The sequence below is a fragment of the Anser cygnoides genome, chromosome 10 (assembly GCF_040182565.1).
Source record: "Anser cygnoides isolate HZ-2024a breed goose chromosome 10, Taihu_goose_T2T_genome, whole genome shotgun sequence".
Taxonomy (NCBI): Eukaryota; Metazoa; Chordata; class Aves; order Anseriformes; family Anatidae; genus Anser; species Anser cygnoides.
The window spans coordinates 4,522,065-4,543,633 of NC_089882.1; the positions used below are offsets into that span (position 1 = coordinate 4,522,065).

Below are 21,569 nucleotides of genomic sequence, written 5' to 3' on the forward strand. Positions count from 1 at the left end.
TCAATAAATAAAGTAAAACTGTGTGCTAGAACAGAGCCTTCCACCCTGTGGTTAAATCTGTAGTTCCCTTTTTCAATGCATGCTTGTCTAACTTATCATCTGCTATCATTTCTGAAGTACCTATCGCATTTGTACTTAAAAGACAGCAGTTATAAAAGAAACCCACAGGGAGATGACCCAGAGGACGTTCGAACAAACAGAGCAGGCTCTTCATGGAACTTTTGAGACTCCACAGGTAACCTTCTGGGATATGTGTTGTAGATTTTTTTTTTTTTTGCCTTGTTGTGCTTTGTTTGAAGACTGAAAAGGTCTCACTTTGAAAAGCCATTTTTGCATTATACTGGGAAATCCATCTGGAATCTGCTTCTGACCAGTTGCCTCTGAGATGGTGGAACATATGTCAGCTAAAAGAAAATCATTACCTTTTAGAGGCTATTTTCTATGGTTTAGATTTATACTGCACTTTAAGAAGGAATAAATTTCCCTTCATGAAGGGAATGTATCTTTTACCTTCTGCTTATTACTTTTTACTGTATATAACCAAAACATAATATAATCAAGGCTTTTATTCATCCTGGGAAGTTATTATATCAATTTTTTTGTGAGGAGCATAATCCTGTTGTACATTTCTTGTTAACTTCTTTACTTAAATTACTTATTTTGATTTTATTTTCAGTAATTTATCACATGAAACACCCAGGTTATCGCATTTTGTGGGATGCTCATTTACTCAGCTCACACAGCTATGGAAATACCTCTTCCAAAAGCTAAATTTCAATGTTAGGCTGATAGCAAGAAAAAGAAAAGTAACATTTTTGAAAATAAGGTAGCGAAAAATAATGTGACAAGAAAAACAAGAATAATTATTAAAATCCAGTCTACATTACAGTAAAATTTTATACCAAATTACAAATTAGCAACTGTTTGGCAGGAAATGTTAGATCTGTGTCTAATAATCCTATGCTTTTAGACAGCTAAAGTACTTCTGAATCAAAAGTTGATATTTAGGGTCTTTTCAGAAGTACAGGGAAAAGACTGTGCCTAAGAAGAATCAGAATACTTATTCTTTGAGGGCAAAGTAAAAAACGTTTAGGCAACTGAAGGCAATATAAGCAAAGCAAGAAGAGTGCTAGCTTTTTAGTTGTGCTAAATGTCAGCGCCGTCCTGAAACCAATGTACTGAGATTACTGGAGTTAGTAGATGTGAATCCCAGGCAGTTGTAAAACATGAGGCTTTCTAAAGATTTTTTTTTTTTTATTTAAATAATGTACTGAAGTGATTGCTTTTTTTAAAAAAAAAAAGAAAGAAAAAAAGCAAGTACATCCAAAAGTTACAATCCAAAAAGAACAGACTTTTTATGAATGGTAGTGTGATTGAGTCTTAGTGGCATTGCCTAAGCATAAATGTATGGTGTCGATAATAATTACCTGGTTGTGATTCACATACATTTTGGAATAACCAAAATGTCTTTCAATAACCCAGCTTACATAAAAGCAAACCCTGACTCTCCAGGAATAATCCATTAGAAAACTCCAGAGGTTCAATTAGCCTTGTGCACATTTTGGCTAGCAGAGTACTAGATACATACGGAATATGAATATAGATAATGAGTGGACTTGGACATTAAGAAACACACTGTATTGTGGATTATGCATCATTTTAATGAACTAAGCATTCATACACCATTTTTAAAAATAGTTACTGCATAGCAGAAGTACCCCAACTGTGATCAATTGGATTGCTTCCAGACTCTGGGTTATTTATTGGAGGTTCACAGAGAACTGATGGGTTAAAGATGCTTTCTCTGCTCATTACCATCTGAAAATATTATGTTTTCCACACAAGAAATTGCTGTAGATGCCCCAGGGAAGCAGTGTGATTGGGCTGGGAGGGTGTATTTCTCTTCCGTAAGAACATTTTGGAAAGCTGCTGTTCTGTATTTCCATGTTGTTTATATTAGGTTATACATGAATGATAAGACACAGATTTTTTCCCCCCAGTACTTCATGAAACAATCTGTAGGAAGCATAAGAACATGCTGTTTTTAAGCATTAAAAATAGTCGTTCATTTAAATTAGAAACAAACAAAATAGTTTCTCTTACACCCCATAATTAACACTGGAGAATTAGCCTTGAGGTGAGCACTGAGACTGCTTCTTTAGTGAGCTTTATTGAAACAGAATCTGGAAAGTACATTTGAGCAAGTAGCCATTTTATATATAGTGGCAGCTAAAAATATAGATATTTCTGTTCTTGGAGTAAATGGGACTTCACTGAAAGCCAACATACCTGTACCCGACTTGCTCCTCTCTGTGAAGAGATGTGGTAGGGCCGTGACTGCTGCTCCGAACACCCACACGTGACAGTGTTGGAAACGATAGCTTTTCAAGGGGGTCTGAGAAAAGCAAAGGGAGCAAATCGAGATGTGGCTATTGGTACTTACGTTAAATTTAGCTGCAACAAGATGCATTTTCCTGCAAGGGAACAAGAAAAGTCTGTGCCTTGCAAGCGGCAGTTTCATCCCTTTGATCACATGGCTATATCTGCCCTGTGCTCCATAGTTTGTGTGCTTAATGCTTGGGCTTGGGTTTGTTTTTAGCTTTCAGCATCTGATGTAAAATGGTGGCAAGCCACGTACACTGATACACAGTCTTTCTCATTGACCATCTAAACATTATGGCCAGCATGATGAGAGTTTTTCTGATCCTCCTTTGGACAATGATCGTGGTTCAGCCACACGTACCTCAAGGTAAAGCAGGTAAGGTGTGTTCCTTCCTACCAACGCCGTGCTTCAGCACTGGGGTGACCAAGGCCCTGCGAGGTGTTAGTCAAATGTGCTGTTCTACACGTAAATAAAACAGGCCATGGCATGCCCTGAGGAGAGGCCCACAAATGACCATGCTGTGTTAAGATGCTTCCTGGGATCATTTTACCCCATCTCAGTGAGATTTCTCCCTGCCAGTGCCCGAGGACTGCTCCCAGAGGCAGTCTGGACTGCCTTTGCTGTGAGAGGGGAGACGTGCGGGGTGTGTAGGTGCAAGCTGTGTGCCACCGGGCCTCCAGGGCAGACAGTGGCTCCTGGCCTGGTTTATTTAACGACGTAAATCTGGGCAGAACAACAGCATTGTTCAGGATAGCAATTTTATTTCCAGGAATAAAACTAGACTTAGCTGCAGAAACTTGACGACGTAAAGCATCATCGGCAGCAGTCCCGGTATACCAAGAACCTTAATACTGATGGTTTTTGTGGACATCTCAGAAAGGAACATTTTAAAGAAAGCAGTTCAAGGCAGTTTGTGTCGCGGTTTTCTGACTCTTTATGAGGCAGTTTTTCTAATGCGAGGCACTTGTTTGAAAATGGAACAAATGGGCATTAAAAGCTGCCTGAGAGATGGCAAATAAGGGAGGATGAGCTCTGAAGAACTCTAGAAATGGAGGGGAGTAGATTGATTATTTCACTGTGTTGCTATTTATATGCTAACATTTTCCCCCAGCATGAGACCTTCATTTCCATAAGAGCTCCAGGAATCCCTCTTGCCCTGTCATTTTAAATGATCATTCCCATCCTTCTATGTTTTCTTCCATTTGTGCTTAATTCCTCTGTTCATCATACTTTTGTTTCTCTCGTGTATGACTTCTTGTGGCTGTCAGCCTTCACTTAGAAAGCCCCCACGTCATGCTGTTCTGCCAGCCTCTGTGGGTGAGAATCGATCACACAGCTGATCACTTCATCGGCCCCATTCGGTATGGATGCCCAGTGCCTAAGTGGCTGTCAGGATCAAGACTGAAAAACCTGAACCTAATTAATAAGCTAAATGTAATATGTCATTGTGATCTACAAGTTGAAACTGTTGTAAAAAGTCATTTTTTAAGCTAAGTCTTAAGTAGACTCTTATTTGATGAAGTTTTGGGTGTTATTTAAAGATACTTTTCAACTGTTAGGAACATTTTGTAAGAAGCTGTTGAGAGAATACAATATTGAAATAAAATTTGTTATGGTTTTCTTGCATTACCCTTTAATTATAAATAGCTATTGGTCTAAACAATGCACTGGATTATTGCATTGTGAATATTTTTTTTTCTTCCTTACAGTTCAGGTTTTCCCACCTGTTAACTTTACCCTTACGGTCTCTGCATTAGCACGAGTACTTCTACGCTGGAAGCCAAACCCTAATCAAGAACAAAAAAACTACACTATTAGATACGATGTGAAAATCTTAGCTCCTGTGTCTGAAGAGGTAAAATTAAGTCCAGCATCCTAAAAAGTCTGAATTCCTGTTATGGCACCAAATCAGGGTGCAGTAGGTGTGACACGTCTCTTGAACGATTGACAAATTGAGTCACTTACTCTCTTCCACCATAAACAAGTACTTTGAGCACTGGGTAGATTCCCTTTCGTCTATGCTTATGGGTACAGTTCTGCTGGGACAAGGGTTAGGAATTGCCTGGGGAATTGGCAGTTTCTGCAGCATTCATCTTGGAGGGGAAGTTGTAGACTGGGTTTACGTGATACTGCTCCCCATTCCAGTCAGCTTATTTAATTCAGATTAATGCTAGGTTATCATTAAAATGTTAGACTGTGTTTTGTCACAGCTATGCATTATAGGCAAATTTTGGTAAGATAAGGGTCCTGTTGTCTTGACTGAGAAACCTTAAACACTTGTGTGGATTATTTGTGCTGTCTAGCTTTATACATTTAATATAACCAGCTCAGCTACCTAGCTGGTTTGCCTCTGCTCCTGACACTCAATGGCTGGTTTGCTCCTGTGGGCTATTTAAAGCAGCTAATTCAAGTTTTTTACTGTGAGTCACCATCTATGCGACTCCTGCTGTGGAAGCACAGGATAGCCATAGCCAAGCTAGGTGATGAGCAGGTACGCACTGCCTTCAAGGTTTCAAGTAAGCATATAGTGAGGCACTCGCTAAAGGCCCACATTTTGTAGAAGATCACTCTTCGCAGGTCCCTTAATTCAGCTCCCATCATGTGTTGCTTTATTATTATTATTGTTATTTTTAAAGTATGATACAAAGAAGACTTACAGTTTCCAAACAGCTGCACTTCACAATGGTTTCTCTGCACACATTCGGACGTTGCTTTTCCATAATGGTGTTCAGATGACAAGTGACTGGGTGACAGCAGAACTCCAGCCTCCACCAGGTAAGAAGAAATGCGAGGGAGGTCTGAAGTTTGTGTTCTGTACTCGTCTGTGGACTAGACATCAAAAGGTGACAGGTTTAATACTAAATGGCATTTTCCCCTATACCTGCTATGTTGGTCTTACAAAACTATTTAGTCCAGGCCTTTCTCTACAGCTGTGAAGCCTGGAATATAATCTGGATAACCCATACAAAAAAGTTTCTAAAAATTCCTTGCTAAGGCAAAGATAACCTACTTTCATACACTTTATGATAATAAAAGATGATATCGCCTTGAATCATGAGGTGTATGTGAAATACGTAATGCTGTGTGGTAGAGCTTTACTTACAGTGATTAGGAATATTCATCCGTCCATTACTAATAGAATTGTGTGATATATAAAACACAAAGAAAATATACAACGTAGGTAAAATGTACCAAAGACTTTAATCAGTGTCTTAGAAACACGAATTTCTTACAACTCCTGTAATGATTTTTCTTCTTTCTATTCTATAATTTTGTGATTCTGTAGGTGCTGCAAATACAGCTGTCACTAATTTGTCCTGTGCTACTCATTTCACCATTTTTAGTACTGTTTCTCTCCACTGCACTTGGCTTCCTGGCAAAGGGGCACCAGAAGATACCAAGTACTTTCTATTTTACAGGTTGGTGTCTTCTCCCAATTTGCTCGGTAACAAATTTCTTTAAGAGCATCATTTATCACAAATGTTTTAATTTAGGTATGAGACCTGCACTGAAGAATGTCAAGATTATATCAAAGACAAGTGGAACAGGAATATAGAGTGCAGATTTTCAGTGACTCATATTACTCCTGATGAGATTGATAAACTCATTGTAATACATATTAATGGGTCTAGCAAGTATGCTGCAATCAGACCTTTTCAGCAGTTATTTAACCAAAATGCCATAGGTGAGTAGAAATACATTAAAAAAAAAAAGTAAATGTCTAGCAGGATTGTCAAAAGATTTGTAAATTAATATTAGTGAACTGAATTGTCCTCGATGCAGGTGAAAGCATGTGCTGCTTTTGCATGGATGTCAAAGAAATTGGAAGGGATGATGAGACAGAAACTGATGGCTTCAACTAACTGATTTTAATAATTTAAGTTATAGAATGACAAAAACAGAAAGAAAAACTAGAGAGTTAATATTTTATAGCCTAAGGTTTATTTAAATATACATTTTCTAGTGAGTTAATTAATACACCTTCAAGTAGTTTTTGCTACCTTTTGTTTTACATCTGTTCTTTAAAAGGAACACAACACTCAGGATAACCATGCCTTAAAGAATGTCATTAGACTATAGAATAAAAGGTGTTATTAGCCATGACTGTCTATCACTCTCTCCAACCCAAAGAATTTATTTTCCTTCATCATTAGTTCCATGCCTTTCACTTTTTTTGTAAACATGTAACATTTCCTTTTCTCATAGCTTTACTAACACAAAACTTTCGACATAATTTCTTCTTAGAAACCAGCCCCACAATAGCTGCTGATCCATCTTTGATTTTTTTCCCATTTTTCAGTAACTTGCTGCATTTTCTTTTTATTTTTAATAAAAAGAATTTTTTTCTAAACAGTCTATCATTAATTTAATGCTTTTGTGAAAAATAATTTAATAAATACCTCCCCCCCTCAATAATCTACTTTCTGAAAGCTTTTAACTGGATTTTTTTAAACTGTTTTCCCTTAATTGTTTTTTGCAATATAGTTATTCCTCCCAAATTCTTATTTTTTTGCCCAAAATGTGAAATAAATTCAAGGATTATAGGGCCTACTTGGAAACTATCAAGTTCTAAACTGCTACAATTGTTAGTATTTTAGCTTTGCTCTATAAATAACCGATATGATTTTCTTTTTGTAGAAAAAGTGAATGTTCCCAGAAATGTCACTGTATTCTTACAGCAAAATGATCTCTTGGCCACATGGGAGAAGCCAATTTCTCCTTTTTCTAAAGGTTGTTTTGAATATGAATTTTACCTCATCAACTTGAAGTCAGGTAACAAGCAGGTAATTGCTTCTCTGGTGCCCAAGTATTACGTCATGTTCCCTCCTCTGAGCTGAGTGTCCTCTGTAACTAGAAGTTACCTTTATGCAGCCTGGGAAAAAAGCCTCGTATTCATGGACATGGTACAAATTTAAAATATTTTAAAATAAAACCTGCATCAGTGCATTTTTTGAAACTATGGATTATTGGTGAAACTCGTGTCCCATTTGTGACTTTGGTTCAACAAAGCCAAAGTCTCCTCAGTTTGCACATTTTAATTCTTTTTTTGGACATCATTTATGTCTGCAACAAACTACTTCCAAGACAGCTTGGAAAACAGAAGAACAAAAAAGAAAGTTTTATTGCATCTAGCTTTAACAGGATGAAGGTGGAAAATTCTGAAACTCCAACATGAAGTGTCTTAAGGAAGAACCCAAAATGAAGCATCTTTCAAAAACTTTGCCCTAAAACATAGGTGTATTAGGAGAGAAATTACACTTATAAATAGAGTTCTTTCTTCAAAAGCAAGACCTGATGTTCACTCTTAGTCTAGTAAAGAATTTTTTAAAAAATAAAAAGATGAAAAAGATTTTTTGTTTGCCTGAGTTGCCCAGCCGTAAGTAATCTATAACAGTATGATGCTGTTTTTCTAACAGACATTGAAAATATACTCAAATGACATCAGATTATGGATTGATGTTACCTGCAAGTATTCCATACAAATAAGAGCTAACCATCATCTATGTTGTAGAAGAGGATTTTGGAGTGACTGGAGTGAAATTCTTTATGTTGGTAAGAATGACATGCCCTTGTCTTGTAAGAAAATAATACATTGTAGTAATTAATACATTAGAAATAAAAAAAAAAATCCCCCCAACTTTTGGACATATAAATTTGTTTTTAAACAGTTTGTTGTTTTTATATGCTTACGTTTTCAGAGTTTACTTTAAACTAGCTTAAGGCCTAAGTTCTAGCTAAGGCCTTTTAATGGCATTACTTTAGTTTTCACATGTATTTCCCTGACATGCACCGTGATACTCACGCTGGAAGTTAATATGAGTGGTCATATCAATTACTACTTTAATGAAACTATCTTAAAAAACAAAACAAAACAAAACAAAACAAAAAACAAATCAAACAAAAACCCCAATATGGCTATAGCATCTTAGGAACATGATAATTCGCCGCACTCTGTTCTGTATTTTCTGCTTGCTGAACATGTTCTTTTTTTTTTTTTTTTTTTTTTCTGGAAATAGCAGTTTTCTTATCATGGCACGTTATCGACTGTTTGTTCATAGACATCCTGCTTTGCTGTTATCTTTTGAGTTTCTTCACTTCCTGGTTTTCACAAAAGAAAAAAAAAAAAGTAGTCCCTTACTCTCTCCTGTTTACTGTACTTTTCCCTGTAGCAGCAGCCCTCTGGCTTTGCTAAAAATTGAAATACAATTCTGCTTCCTTTCCTTGAGCTGTGGTGATCAAACCAGATTCAATGCAGCCATATGCTGCCAAAAAGAGCATTGTGAAAGTAGATCTTGATACCACCTGTCTCTGAGAGGTTGGTTGGAAGCACTACAGTCAGACAAAGCTAGATACAGAAATCATTAATGCAGCTGAGTAGGCCGCCCGTCTTTATTAACTATGCATGACATCAAATCTGTGAGATGGCAGGTACCTGTGAATAGCCACTGCCAGGACTCACAGTTTAAAAGAAAATCTATAGGTCAAGTTTGGGGCAGAGAAATACCTCGCAGCACATTTGTGCTGTTCTGCTTCTGCTTTCCCAGCAAAGCTGAAGCATTTGCGGGCACCTCTACAGCAGCTGAAGTGCTTTTGGAGCCATCTCTGTTGTGCAGCGTGATGATAACTGGAGAACCTGGGAACATCATTACAGACTCCTCCACTAATGCTCAGCAAATATCAAATATGAGAAATCCACTGGGATGATAAAAAAAAGACGAAAAGAAAGTTAGTCTTCTGTTAAAAAATGACTAAAGTCTCAAACATATCCAGATGGGCCTTAACACAGGCTTAGGCTGGGGATAACCCAGCTGGGCTGACAGTTACACCTCAAATCTTACTTTCTTGAAAGAAAATTAGCCGTCCTACTGTGCTTGTTGTTGAAAGGCTGACTGTGTACCACTGCCACAGTGGTACAAAGGCCCAGGATGGATCCACGCAGGCATGCTCATGGCATCAGCCTGGTTGTGGGGCCTGCTGTGCTGCTGCAGCCTCTGGTGGAGATGGCAGGCTCAGCTCCCTGTTTCTCAGAAAGAAATCGGGCCAAAATTGAATATTGTTTTGTCTGCAGCACCAATAAACCCATCAGGCCTGCTGCTGGCCGATTCATGTCCTTTCAATTACCTGGTAATGGCAGTGCTGACATCTTGATGCATAGGACAGGTAGTTATCGGAAGCACACACGGACTCAGCAACCTTTTGAAAATGCAGTTAAATGTAAATGCTTTTGTTATATGGCATAATATGGCACAAAATAATGGTCGTGGTCACTAAGCATGCCTTTTTAAAATGGAAACGTTGACCTTGATAGAAATACCTGTCTGCTCCCAGGCAGAGGCAGTAGAGAAATTCTCCCTAAGGAAATGCAGCAGCAACAGCTTACAAGAAAAATTGGGCGTTTCAACATCTTTTTTACAGGAAAGCTAACAAAGTCAGAGAAGTGTAGTTGCTGGCTAGAGAGGATTAACAGAAATGAAGAAGAGTTTAATGGAGAACAAACAGGTTGTGCCTGAGGTTATAAGCAAGCGGTGCCTCTGCTGGGTACCAGCCATGCGAATACTGCACGGCGTGGTGCATCCCGGGGTGTGGCGTAATGCAGCCTGGCATCCTGGTGGTACTGGCAGAGCAGGCACTTCACGCTTCTCGGCTTGGTGGCAATAAAATGAAAGAAATTTATTGATGAAATCAAAAAGTCAGATTCATGGCAACTGTTCTTGAAGCTCTACACTTCATTTTTAAATAGATGTAGCAGGTCTTCATAGTTTGTGTGTTAAAATGTGATCTGAATATAAAACAGCTGATGAAACCTTTTGTAAAAGTGTGCTTAAAAATAACCTGTGATAAAGTGTATATTTTTTATATATATATATTTTTTCTTGAAACTCAGGAGAAAACAAACAGGAGAATTTCATAGCCTGGATTCTGGCTGTGCTCTGTGTGTCCATGTGCGCTACAATCGTGCTTGTTGGTATAATATGCAAAATGTAAGTATCAATATCTTCTTTGTAATTACAGCGTAACTAAATACTAGGTGTTGAACAGGTGTGGGGTGACATTAAAAGCTTTGCTTAATTTTCAGGAGGGGCACCAAGTTCAGTATTCAAGCATAATTATGCAAAGCAAAAGTACCGAATCCTCATTACATTACATTACAGTACATTCTCATTAATTATCTATAGTAACATTCAGCAAAATTGGTGAGGTAAGAGGGTTGTTCAATTTAATTTTAAGCATATATATATATATATATATATATATATATATATATATATATATACTGAGTGAGGAGAATTTCTTAAAAACCTATTTGTCCACATCTCATTTCCTCACTTAAATGGATATTGTTGGGTCAACGATTTCCACAGTAGGATTCTGTCTTTAACCATGGTGAAACTGCTGAGAGCATCTTTCATGACTAAAATGTACAGTCCAGTATTTTCTCAGTCATGTCTACATCAGCCTGTACAACTACACTCAATACTGGGCCCCAGGCATGTGGTCTGAATTACAGGTGACATCAAGGAGTGTGGTAGATGCTCTGAAGACGTAGAAATTCTGGTCCTTTGAGCTTGCTGCTCCTCCTTACCCCTTATCAGGAGGAAGTGTATTGAACTATTGCTTGTTATGAGTATTTTAAAATATTTGTTTAGTTTATTTTTAAATACTACAGAGGCTATGGATGCCAAAACAGATGCCGTATAGCCCAGCTTCCCAAAATGTGCTGTAAAGAAACCCAGCTACATTGGCTTTCTGTAGTAGTGACTGATCAGGTCATAAGTGATGAATTACAGAATCAATGTAATTACAAGCTTCTTCCCTGAAACATGGAGCAAGCAGCAATTATCAGGTCCACAATAAACACAGCTCCCAGTAACTTAGGTGTTGTCCTCAACTCTGCTACTTTTTTTTTAAATTAATTTCTTTAGTGCCTTTTAAATTATTGGTTATACTGATAGGTCCATGACTGTTTTCCTTTCCCTAGCATGTTTCCTTTATCAAATAAAGGTCTTCTCTCCAGGAATGTTATATTAAAATAAATGTTAACTCCCCAAAGCATCTGATATCCATAATAACCTGTTCTTAAGTTAATTTAGTTAGCCTAGCAGGTCTCAACAAGTAAATGTCTTTGGAAAAAGAAAGATTAACTATACAGAGAGTTTATTCATATTGCATTTCATATGCACATGTTCTTAAGCAGCCTTGGTATGTTGGTGGATATCTCCAAACCGCCCTTGCTCACATGACAGATACCTGTATGGATTGATCCTTCTGTATAGCTGTAGGTCCTCCACTGCTCTGGCACCATTTTGATCAGCTCTCTCATCTCTGTTTGGGATAGCTATGAACATCTTTGTCCAATACCAGTTAGTAGCACTCATAATGCTCCTTGTTGTCCCATGGAGTTCAGCAACTATTTGGATATTATGCAAATACCCTCAAAAAGAGATAGAGAAAGAAATAGGTATAGACTTCTACTCAAGGACTGGCTTGAAGATGCTGTACTAATGCATTTTATGAACTGTATTACACTGGGCAAATTTAAGCTAGCATTTCCAGGTTCAGATGTTTGCCGCTGCACTGGTAGCTTCTAGGATTTTCTCTCTGTCTGACTGGTGTATAATTCCCTAGCACCCAAAGGCTCATTACATAGCATCTTTGCCAAAGTGATTAAAGTTTTATCTGCCTGCTGTACTGAGTTTCATGGTTTTGCTATCTTTCTTCCATCCTTCCCTGGCAGTTTCCTGCTCAGTACCTTGTCACTTCTCTACTCCATTGTCCCTTTCTCTAGTCCTCCAGCCCACCCTGGGAGGAGGTAGGAAGTGCGAAAAGATGAAGTGCAGGGCTTAGCCTGCACGTTTATTGAATGTGCAGATAGTAAAAGTAGAACAGGTTCACTAGATCACAATTTCATTAATACCCTCTTTCATTTTTACTGCTGTTGAAAATTCATGAAGAGTACCACGCAATTCAAGCCACAGAATCATTTCAAATTTCATGCAATTTGAAGGCATTATAAGGAATTTCATTACACCAAAGACTTCTATAAATTTTTCTATATAATTCCTGGTGACTACAGTCATCAGAAATAAAGACCACTGCTTGGGGAAAAAATATCCCAAGGCAAGATAGCCCTCTGGGACTGCTTGGATAGTTACTTGCAGTAGCTGATGGAGATATTGTCTTGATAAAAAGTACAATCGAATGTTTCCCTAGTTTGCCCTCTGTCTTCATTAATGAGCATCTTCTGTACCTCCTTAGGCTGTGCCTCAGAATACCACTTTCTCCTGGAGGTGAGCCCACAGGAGGATGTAGTTAACAACTTGCTCCCAGCTGCTCTCCACTTAACTGAAATCAGGCCAGTGAGCAGCCCTCTGTGCCCTGCAATCAGAGCGGTCATCCTGCCCTCCCCCAGGTTCCCCTCCCTCCTCTGCACGCCACACCAGTCCCTGACCAGCAGTCACCAGCTACCTGCTACAGGGAAGTCCTTTGGAAAATGTCACAGGGAATCTCAGGGGAGGCAAGACACTAGAAAAGGCACTCCAACATACTGTGAAAACAAATGTTTTATCAGCCTTATTGTAGAGGTTGGAAGAGGGAAAAAAGAGCATGTTCTCTTACTTATCTCTCTTTGTTTATCTTAGGCCTTTTAATGCCACAGTCCATGGGAAAGTGGCAAATTTCAGAAAGAGAGACAGCACAGTAGCTAGAGTGAAAAAGCTGAAACACCGAGTTAAGCCACAAGGGTCTTGTAGAGTGTTTCCAAAGCCTGAAGGTGCAAATAATGCTGATGGAAAGGGCTGTGATCTTTGCCTCGGATAGAGGCAAACACAGATGTTGGGAAAACTTTCTTTGACAAAATATTTTAATCACTTAACTCCGACTTTTCAGTGTCCTGCCAAAAAAGACCAGGACCATACTGAGAGCATCACTGTAACCACCCCACCACCGCCTCACTGCAGACTCTTGCACCTGAGGGGCATGCAACCACCACGAACCCGTGTGCTTCTGCCTCATTTCTGCTGGGTGTTTGTGCACCCCTCCTTAAGTGTTTCCACTCCAGAAGTGACATGTAACTTATGCTTTTTGCTGACTCAATAAATAATTTTGGTATGGCTCCATCAAAATCTTTCATTGATAAACGGCACAACTAGGAATGCGTCCCTGTTAGGAGTTGGGGGGAAGAGGTAGAGGACAGACCAGGCCCTTGTTTTGCCCCCAGAAGTGCCAGACCTGCTGCACACCTCGCTACCAAGGGCCCTTTCAGATCTGCCCCATAGTAAATCATCCTGTTTCTGTTGAGCATAATTAATTATTTAGATTACATTAGATAAATGTCCTTATCTAATCTTTGTCCTCATCTAATCTAATGTAATGTCCCAGTGTAAACCTGGTTTCAGAAAGCAAAATGATCCTTTGTCATGTCACAAGGCAACTGAACATGCACAGCTATAGCAAACTGGTTTATTGGCTTTCTCCACACAAAACCTTCCCATGGTTAAGAAGAGAGGCCTTTATTTTGACCCTGGACTAGCTGGTCTTGTTGGAGTTTGAAGCTGAACCCAGGGTCTGTCTGGAATTGGTAACCAGGACACAAGGGAAATCATGAGGCCTCTGGGGCCTGGCACCTGGAAGGCTGGGGAACTGCGATGGAGTGAGGAGCCATGAAGATGGAGTACCTACACACTGCTTTTCCTCCCCATAGTCCTGATTCTGTCTTCACACCTCCTTCACAGACCCTGGTCCATGTGCAGCAATGGGGAGACGTCCCATAGTTTGCTTGGTCAGGTCTTCTGCTGTGCTGGCAGCGGTATGTCCCTTCCCTTCACCTAATAATTAGTTATGCAGCAATGGCTCTTTCAAGGCAGCGGCGGCTCAGCCAGGGAGGTTTAGCTCCAAACTGATAGTCAGAAAATACTTTGAAGAAACTCTTTCAGGGGAGGGCGTGGGAGAGAGATGAAGATTTTTTTTTCTACCTCAGAATGAAAGCTATGGAAAAGAGTAAGTGAGCAGCAGGAATTTATTTTAGACTCCCTGCTGAGGAGGAATAACAGGATAAAAGAGAACTTGACAGAAATCAGAAAGCTTTCAAAAGAATAGTCATAATAACATAAGCGCTCGGCTAACCAGACACCAGGCAGAATTGTCACCAAGTGACACGGGCAGGAGCAGGCCTGCCCTCGGTCCCAGCGGCGAGGAGGCAGGAGGGCTGCTGCCAGGCCTCCACACCTGGGCCACGTCTCTGCTTCATGGACATCAAAGCATCTCTGCACACTAATTCTGGGCTAAATCCTCTAATCTCCAGTCAGGCCATGTTCCCATTAAAACCTGACCCTGCTTGGACCTCACGCTATCCAGAGGCAGAGACAGTGAAAGCATTTTAGTGACTGAAATGCAAACTCTACGCTGGGATATGTCAAAGACAAGAAAACGTTTGCTCGGCAGCACTTGCTATCACAAAAGTACCTATGCCTAAACGCTTCAGCCAGGCTAAAGAGCGTCAGGCAGAACAGGAGTGTCTCAAAGGGTGCTAGCAGGATGAGCTATTACCCCACTAAGTGGAACCGTTTACTTGTCAGCCCTCGCTGGCCCACTCCTTGCCTCCTCCGTGCTCCCTCGGCACACAATTATTTGCACTTGCTCTCCTACCATGACGCAGAGGCAGATTATGTCCAGAAACCATGATCTGAGCAAGAGGCAGCCTGTCCTGAATGTCCAAACAAGGTACATGACAGTGCAGCCCTTGGGAAGCAGGCGTGTGTGAGCAGACAGATGAGCGCAAGTAGTTTCTCTCCAAGTCGGGGCCGTTACTGCCCCGCTGGATGGGGCAGCACCCGGTTCTCTGCTACAGCTGCAGGGGGAGGCTGTTGGGGCCCCTCCTTTTTGTCATCCACATGTCCCCAGGGTCCAGAAGTGTCCTGTCAGGACGTGAACAGCTGCCACATCCTTGGGGTCTGCACTAGTGGACGATTACCCACTGCTCTGAGCCCTTTGAACCCAGTGCCGCTGCCTCCAGCTGCGGATGCGGGAGGAGAGCAGGAAGGCTCACGGGGTGAGAGCTGGCCTCTCGCGAAGAAATGCGCTGCTCGTCAGATGCTTCATCCATCAGAAAGAGCAGTCCTTTCATAGCCCTCCGCCACTGTTTTTGACAGGAAATTTGTATGGAGTAAACTGTTTCCGCCAATTCCGACACCCAGCAACAAGTTCAGAGATCCCTTTCCAAATGAGTATGAGGTAAAGTAACATTTTTATTTATTTATTTTTTAATGATTGAAGGAACACTTGTGTTTGTGTGCTGCTCTCTCCCTGTAGGACTATCAGCACAGTCTGTTACTGCTGAGTTAAAGCCTTTGGACCTCTTAGAATTTCTAATGTCAGCATCGAATGTGGGCCCCGTTGCCAAATGTGTTGTGCAAAACTTGCCAAATGGGAAATTGGTGGGTGCAGCTAGTGTAACACCATGCAGTGCCTTACCTATGGGCGTCCCATGGAGTTAGCCCTCACATTTAGCCATTTGGGAGGCTGTGTGGGTGGTTACAAGTGCTGGGGTCAGAGCTCACCTGGCTTTGGGACCACCTCCTCTGCCAGGGGGCCAGAGCACCGCAGATCCCAGTCTGCAGTAGGCCTTGATTTGACCTTGTTTGTAGGCCGAGTGTTTTTGGGAGGGTAAAAACCATGAAAATAACCCCAAAGGGGAAAGGCCTATTCCAGAGCACTGGGCTGGGGAAGGATTAAGGGCTGCTGTCTGGTTTCTGTCGTGCAGGGCATTTCAGCCACAGGGTGCCGTACCTGTGGCTCTGCCTTCTGCACAGAAAGCCGCTGGAGCTGCTCCTTGCAGGAGCCCGGCCAGGCAGAGCCCTGCCTTGGCAGGGACTGCAGCTTGTTTCCTGGAGAGCTGATTTATTCTGTGAAATCTAACAGTGAGAAATGCTTGGGTCCTACTGCTAAGCTAGTTTTAAGCCTTATTATGTTTGCTGTCACTTCCTGGTAAATACATTTGCCTTGCAGATAAGATAAAACTCCTCATTGTCTGCTCAAGGGGAGTGCTGCTCGGTAACTTGATTTTAATTTGTCCCCTCAGAATACTGGTTTGATTTTTTTGGTATGGTTATTATTCCATGGTCTGGTCAAGGAAACAGGCTTAAAAGATTATAGTATAATGTTTGTTTTTAATTAAAGTCATTGCTGTAAAATAATATGACTAAGGGTATCACACGTAAGAACACGAAAAATAGCAAATACCAACACTGCAGCTAGAAAATGTGAGCTCTCTTAACTAGCGGAGTCAGTTGATAACTTCTGCTTACCTGCAGCTTGTCAGCTAAACCTCCGCTTGCTTTCCAGAGGGCGCGCACCTGCACCAGCGAGACAGAGACGGAGCTCGGCAGCTTCGACGAAGATCTCTCCTGCAGTGCCCTGGACGACTTTGTCTTCTGAGGCAGTGCAGCCTCGCGCAGCAGGGCCATGCCACATCCTGGGGCACCCTACGTGGGGTTGACCCCCGCAGAAAGTCATGGTGTAAGCAGGGTGTAAGTGCACGGAACTAGTGCCGTGGTTCTTGCATGAAAAAAAAATCCTGGAAAAGAGCTGGTGGCTTTTTTTGGTAGGCAGCTTAGTCTTTTGGATTTTTTTTTTTTTAAATACTTCTGACAACTTAAGCATGTAAAATGCAAATTGGGATTTTTGTGTAGCAGTAAGGTACATGGTACCGGTGCAGGCAGTAAGGTACATGGCCGGGCAACTGGCAACTGTTCTGGGAAATAGCCATGAAACCCTGCAGAAAACTGACAGGTAGCTCCCTGAAAAAGAAAAAAAAAAAAAAAAAAAAAGAAAGAAAAAAAAAGGGCACATACTGATAAATTTCCTCAATTGCATGTAGAAAACACAGCCTGGGAATGCAGAGTTCTCAATTATACGTAATTACAGAAAGTTGCTATGGAACTCCTGGTGGTTTTAACAGGGCTTTCTGAGACAGAAGGAGCTGGACGACTCCTTTGTTTGTAATTTTAAAAATCCAAGCCCAATATTGCAACCTGTTTTTCTTACCTATCTATTGTTCCATCTTAAAGGAACCGAGTCTGGAACACTGTGGGTTTCTGTTTGTGCTTTGTATACTTCTGTTGTGTAATCCACTAAGCAAGTTAACAAATAAACCTCCTGCCTGAAACCGCTTGCCCCGCGCTGGCTTTGAACTCATCCGCTGCTGACCGCGATGCTCTGCTCCTCTTGCAGAGTCCCTTCGGCTGCCCAAGAAGCCTCCTACCCACTGAGCTGCGCAGAGGTGGGGTTAAGCACATTAACAAAGAATAAAAAGAAAAAAAGAGAAAAAAAAGAATTGACCTAGCAAGTAAATTGTTTGGAAAGTGCCTAAACATAATGGAGTTCCCAGGTGCTACAAACTAAAAGTAATTATAATAAATGAGCCAGTTCTCATCTGGGTGAAATAGCATGGCTCCATCAAAATTAATGTAGCTCATTAATATAACAGTGTTTGTGCCTCAAATGCCTCTGCTGTGTGTGATTTTAATGGATTTGAGGTGCCCAACTTTAACAGTCTGAAAATCAGAATTTCATTAGTAAAATCCTAAAAACAAGTCGAAAGAGAATTCATTTACTATAGTATATTTCATTTATGCCATGCCTTCAAGTACCCTAATAAATAAAATTTCTAAATATAACTTCATTCCCAGTAATGGAAAGATTCTGCAGAGATTAATGCAATACATTTAAGTGCATTTTTCACTTGAGCTGTACATTTGGTAATTTGAAAGTGCGTGTGTGAATGCTCTGTGCTTCCCAGTGAAAGCTCCGCAGCCCCGGGCACTCCAGGCACCAGGGGCTTGGACGGGTACCTGGCTTTCTGCTTAGAGCCCCAGAAGTGAAAAACGAGCTTTCAATTTTCTGTGTTACTGGTAAGGATGCAAATCACAAGAAAGCCACACAAACAATTGCAATGAGGTGGTGATGATGAGGCCAGCAGCCTGTTGGTTTTGGTGCCCAGATTTCTGTTTTTTTTTTTTTTCCCCATGAAGCAGCACTGGGAGCCTGTAAGCGCTCGGTTGGTGCCTCCACCCTCACTCGGAAGCAGGGCTTTTCTCCATGACAGTCCATCCTGCTGGCTGGCAGCCCTGGGTGTTGATGAAACACTCGGCCAAGCGGCAAGGCTGAGTGTCGCGTGGCCCAGCACCCTCAGCGCAGCCCCCAGGCAGTCACCAGAGTGACTCCGATCACAGGGCTTCTCTGTGCTGCCACACCTAAAAATCAGAACTAGAATTGCAAAAAGTTGCAAAAATGCACAAAGACAACGGGAGAAGCGATGTCTTACCCGCTGTCTCACTCTTACGAAACTTATCACCAGGTGCAACGAAGCATGGAGGACAAACGCTCCTTGCAGACAGGTATCTTTACAAATGACAGAATATTTATTACCAATACCTTTAAAAAAAGATTACATCTGCTAGATCACTGATAAATATCATTTACACTGGGGAGAGAACTACAGAAGCTTTTTTTTGTTGTTCCATTTTTTTGTTTTTGTGTTTTTTTTGTTTGTTTTTATTTTTTTTTACATAGAAGTAACCATATCAAACTAAGAAAGGAACACAGCTTGAAATACTGACAATATTTCTCTGGTCAACACCCCTGACTTTTACACAAGTGGAATCCTGATTATGCGTTACTGAATAAATATATTTAGAAGGTCTAAAAGTTAACTGTATTATTTTGTAAGCAAAAAAGACAAGTTACAGGCAAATTTAAGCTATCAGGAAAAAATAATAATAAACCACTGCAGCGCATTTAAACTTGAAAATTTTATAGAAAATTCCATTGCCTTGTACTAGCATTATCCCATCTGAGTGAACTTACAAAATTACCCCGTAGTAACAAACAGTCCTTCTCTTAAGAAGAATGATTTTGCTGTGGATATCCTCATTTTCCGGCGTGCCTCTGTGACGCCTCCAGGTCTCTCCGAAGAGCTCCTGCAGAACCGCGGCCACCCTGCAGGCCGGGGGGAGCCCCGTGCGGCCAGGTCCCGGCCGGGGTCTGAACGTTTTCTGTGGTGGACTTGGGAAGAATGATGAGTTATGGGAAAGCGCACGTGGGGAGTGAGTGCGTGTTCAGCCGGCGAGCCCGGTGTCAGAGCCGCTGTACCCTGATGTCCTCGGTGCGAAACGCGGAGCAGCGACGTGGGCTGAGCAGGGCTCGCGCAGGGGCCCCTCGGTTCCTGGCTCCTTCTGCTGCTACCTGCCCCTCGGTGTCACCAGAGGCAGAGGTGATGTCTCTGCACTACCTTAGTCCCTACCCAATTTAATGCTAATCATGATAAAGCCAAAGCTATTTCAAGACGGTAAAAATGGAACCTTACTGCATGATGCCAGAATATCAGCTACATGTCCTGTAGTCCGCAAATAACCAAAAGCTGTGTGGTTTTTCAAGATTATAGTGTTCTTTCTGAGCGTTTGGAGTTTGTCTCGGTTAGTCCTCCGAATAAAATGTGAAATCGTGTGTGTTAAAAGCACTTGATTTAACACAAGAATCATCATAACTGCCCTTAAATGCAGCTGCATTATGAACCCGATCTGAAGCAGTTCTGCCTTGCGTAGCCTTGTAAAACTGTACAGGAAAGTTGCAGCCAATTTACTAAGAACAACTTTGACCTCTCGGTCATAAAGGAAAAAATTCAAACAATATTTTCATGATAATGTTGTCCATAGCATTTTATAGCAGAGGAAAAATTAATATCTACATCATATGTTAACTTTAAAAAATTCTATAAAACACTAAATATATAATAAAAAATATGCATATAAGGACATATGTAAACTGCTTTGGTAACATCATATTACAGATGTTTTCAGTGCATTGCAGAGTTTCCAAGGAAACTTCAGACAAAGCTATATTTGCTTTGAGGAAGTACTGTATAATGCCATTCCTAAAGAAGCATAAACATTTTCCAGTAGTAAGATGTACTCAAACCACAATATTACTTAGTACTGGGTGTCTTCGAAACAACTAGCTAAATGTTGCTTATATTATAAACAAGAAGTCCTTTATGTAATTTTTGTCATAAACTGGACCGAGCTGTGAGCGAGATCATTATCGTGCTGATGGCTGACAGTGTGCAAGCGTTGGAGGTTGAAGAACCGGATCCTCTCGCATACGCATCTGAGGAAAGGAGAGGGGGGGAAGAAGATGAGCCACCAGCGCCGAGAGCAGCCCTCACGAGCCCAGCCTCTCCCCACCGGGTAGCTCCGTGCCCTCCGCTGGTGGTGGCAGCAGAGGGTCCGACCCCTGCCTGGAGGCCTGTGCCTCTCCAGCTGAACGCCTGCTTTTCATTCAATTCCCACTGCTCTGGTGCTGAGGCTACTCTCACATTATATTACTTCATGGCCTCTTATTCTTTTATTTTTTTCTTTACATTTATTTTTCCAGCTATACTATATTCAAGCTGTTCTTGTGGCACCAGCCCGGCCCGATCCATGACCTGAAGGAGCTACACGGATGCTCCAGCGTGGAGCCAAACAGGAACTGGCATGTGCTCCTGCTCTCCTTCGTTCTCCTGTGTCTGCCCATGAAATCCTTCTGTGTGGTTTATATGGCTACAGCACACAGCCTGGTGGAGATAATTCTGATCTCACCCAGAGTTTTTACATTGCTGTAATTTTAATGCCATATTCCTGCATTGCAGAGGCTTCTGATTTAATGCAGCTTATAAACTGCGGTGTTATTAATGGAAGATGGGACACGGAGATTTTGCAAAAGCAATGTTGAGTAATAAAATACTCTCTTTTCTGTTTGTTCTTCTACACAACCTCATTTCCCTAAATAAATATTTATGCATCCAACACACAATGGAATATTGCTATACAGTAGCCTTATAAATTTAAAAGCCTCTGAACACTGCATTTTATATTTTGTTATAGTGAATTGCAGTGAAACAATATATTCAGTATATACGAGCATGGAAGTAGGAGAGCGGAAAGTGTCTAGAAATCTTAAATACAAATATAACCACTTGTGGTGCTGTTTCTCATGGCTTAATCTTTGCTCGGGATGAAACCAGGAATTTGGGCTTGAATGTCGTCTGATCCTGCATTTTAGCTCCCTGAGAAGCCAGTGCTCAAGCCAATGCCTGCCCTGGCTCAGCCCTGCTGGTAGCTGCAGCTGCTCCCTAGGGTGATGCAAAGCT

The 21,569-nt window shown here is 41.2% G+C and overlaps 2 protein-coding genes and 1 long non-coding RNA gene across 14 annotated transcripts in view; 1 reads left to right on the forward strand and 2 right to left on the reverse strand.

Annotated features, from left to right (window-relative positions):
- Nucleotides 1-116: 116 nt before the first annotated feature.
- Nucleotides 117-19,164, forward strand: IL5RA (interleukin 5 receptor subunit alpha). 5 transcript variants are annotated; one of them, XM_013182329.3, is made up of 11 exons: nucleotides 117-235; nucleotides 2,685-2,758; nucleotides 4,093-4,238; nucleotides 5,020-5,158; nucleotides 5,670-5,802; nucleotides 5,878-6,068; nucleotides 7,022-7,167; nucleotides 7,801-7,936; nucleotides 10,269-10,365; nucleotides 15,532-15,613; nucleotides 16,724-19,164. In XM_013182329.3, the coding sequence occupies exons 1-11, from the start codon at nucleotides 213-215 to the stop codon at nucleotides 16,814-16,816; spliced, it is 1,260 nt and encodes a 419-aa protein (XP_013037783.3). In that variant the 5' UTR covers nucleotides 117-212; the 3' UTR covers nucleotides 16,817-19,164. The 5 variants fall into 5 exon arrangements, with proteins under 5 accessions (XP_013037783.3, XP_066859016.1, XP_013037784.3 ...); XM_013182330.3 differs by having other exon boundaries at nucleotides 125-235; nucleotides 2,600-2,758; XM_067002915.1 differs by lacking the exons at nucleotides 15,532-15,613; nucleotides 16,724-19,164 and adding an exon at nucleotides 13,271-13,498.
- On the reverse strand, nucleotides 277-14,341 carry LOC136791585 (uncharacterized). The gene is made up of 5 exons (XR_010833868.1): nucleotides 14,059-14,341; nucleotides 11,633-11,816; nucleotides 5,041-5,212; nucleotides 2,290-2,395; nucleotides 277-404 (listed from the first exon to the last, which is right to left on the reverse strand). It is a non-coding gene; the product is annotated as an uncharacterized lncRNA (long non-coding RNA).
- LOC106036755 (contactin-4) overlaps nucleotides 18,781-21,569 on the reverse strand; it is a 300,476-nt gene continuing 297,687 nt past the window's right edge. For all 8 annotated transcript variants that reach the window (XM_048068607.2, XM_048068576.2, XM_067002911.1 and 5 more), the window contains one exon: nucleotides 18,781-20,545. In XM_048068607.2, coding sequence (XP_047924564.1) covers nucleotides 20,445-20,545 — 101 coding nt within the window. In that variant the 3' untranslated portion in view covers nucleotides 18,781-20,444. The remainder of the gene's footprint in view (nucleotides 20,546-21,569) is intronic.

Coding starts and splice junctions, on each gene's coding strand:
- IL5RA (XM_067002913.1), top strand. CDS start 3,900: ATGAAGTTTTGGGTGTTATTTAAAGATACTTTTCAACTGTTAGGAACA. Junction 5,159..5,669: donor AGAACTCCAGCCTCCACCAG/GTAAGAAGAAAT, acceptor GTGATTCTGTAG/GTGCTGCAAATACAGCTGTC. Junction 7,937..10,268: donor GAGTGAAATTCTTTATGTTG/GTAAGAATGACA, acceptor CTTGAAACTCAG/GAGAAAACAAACAGGAGAAT.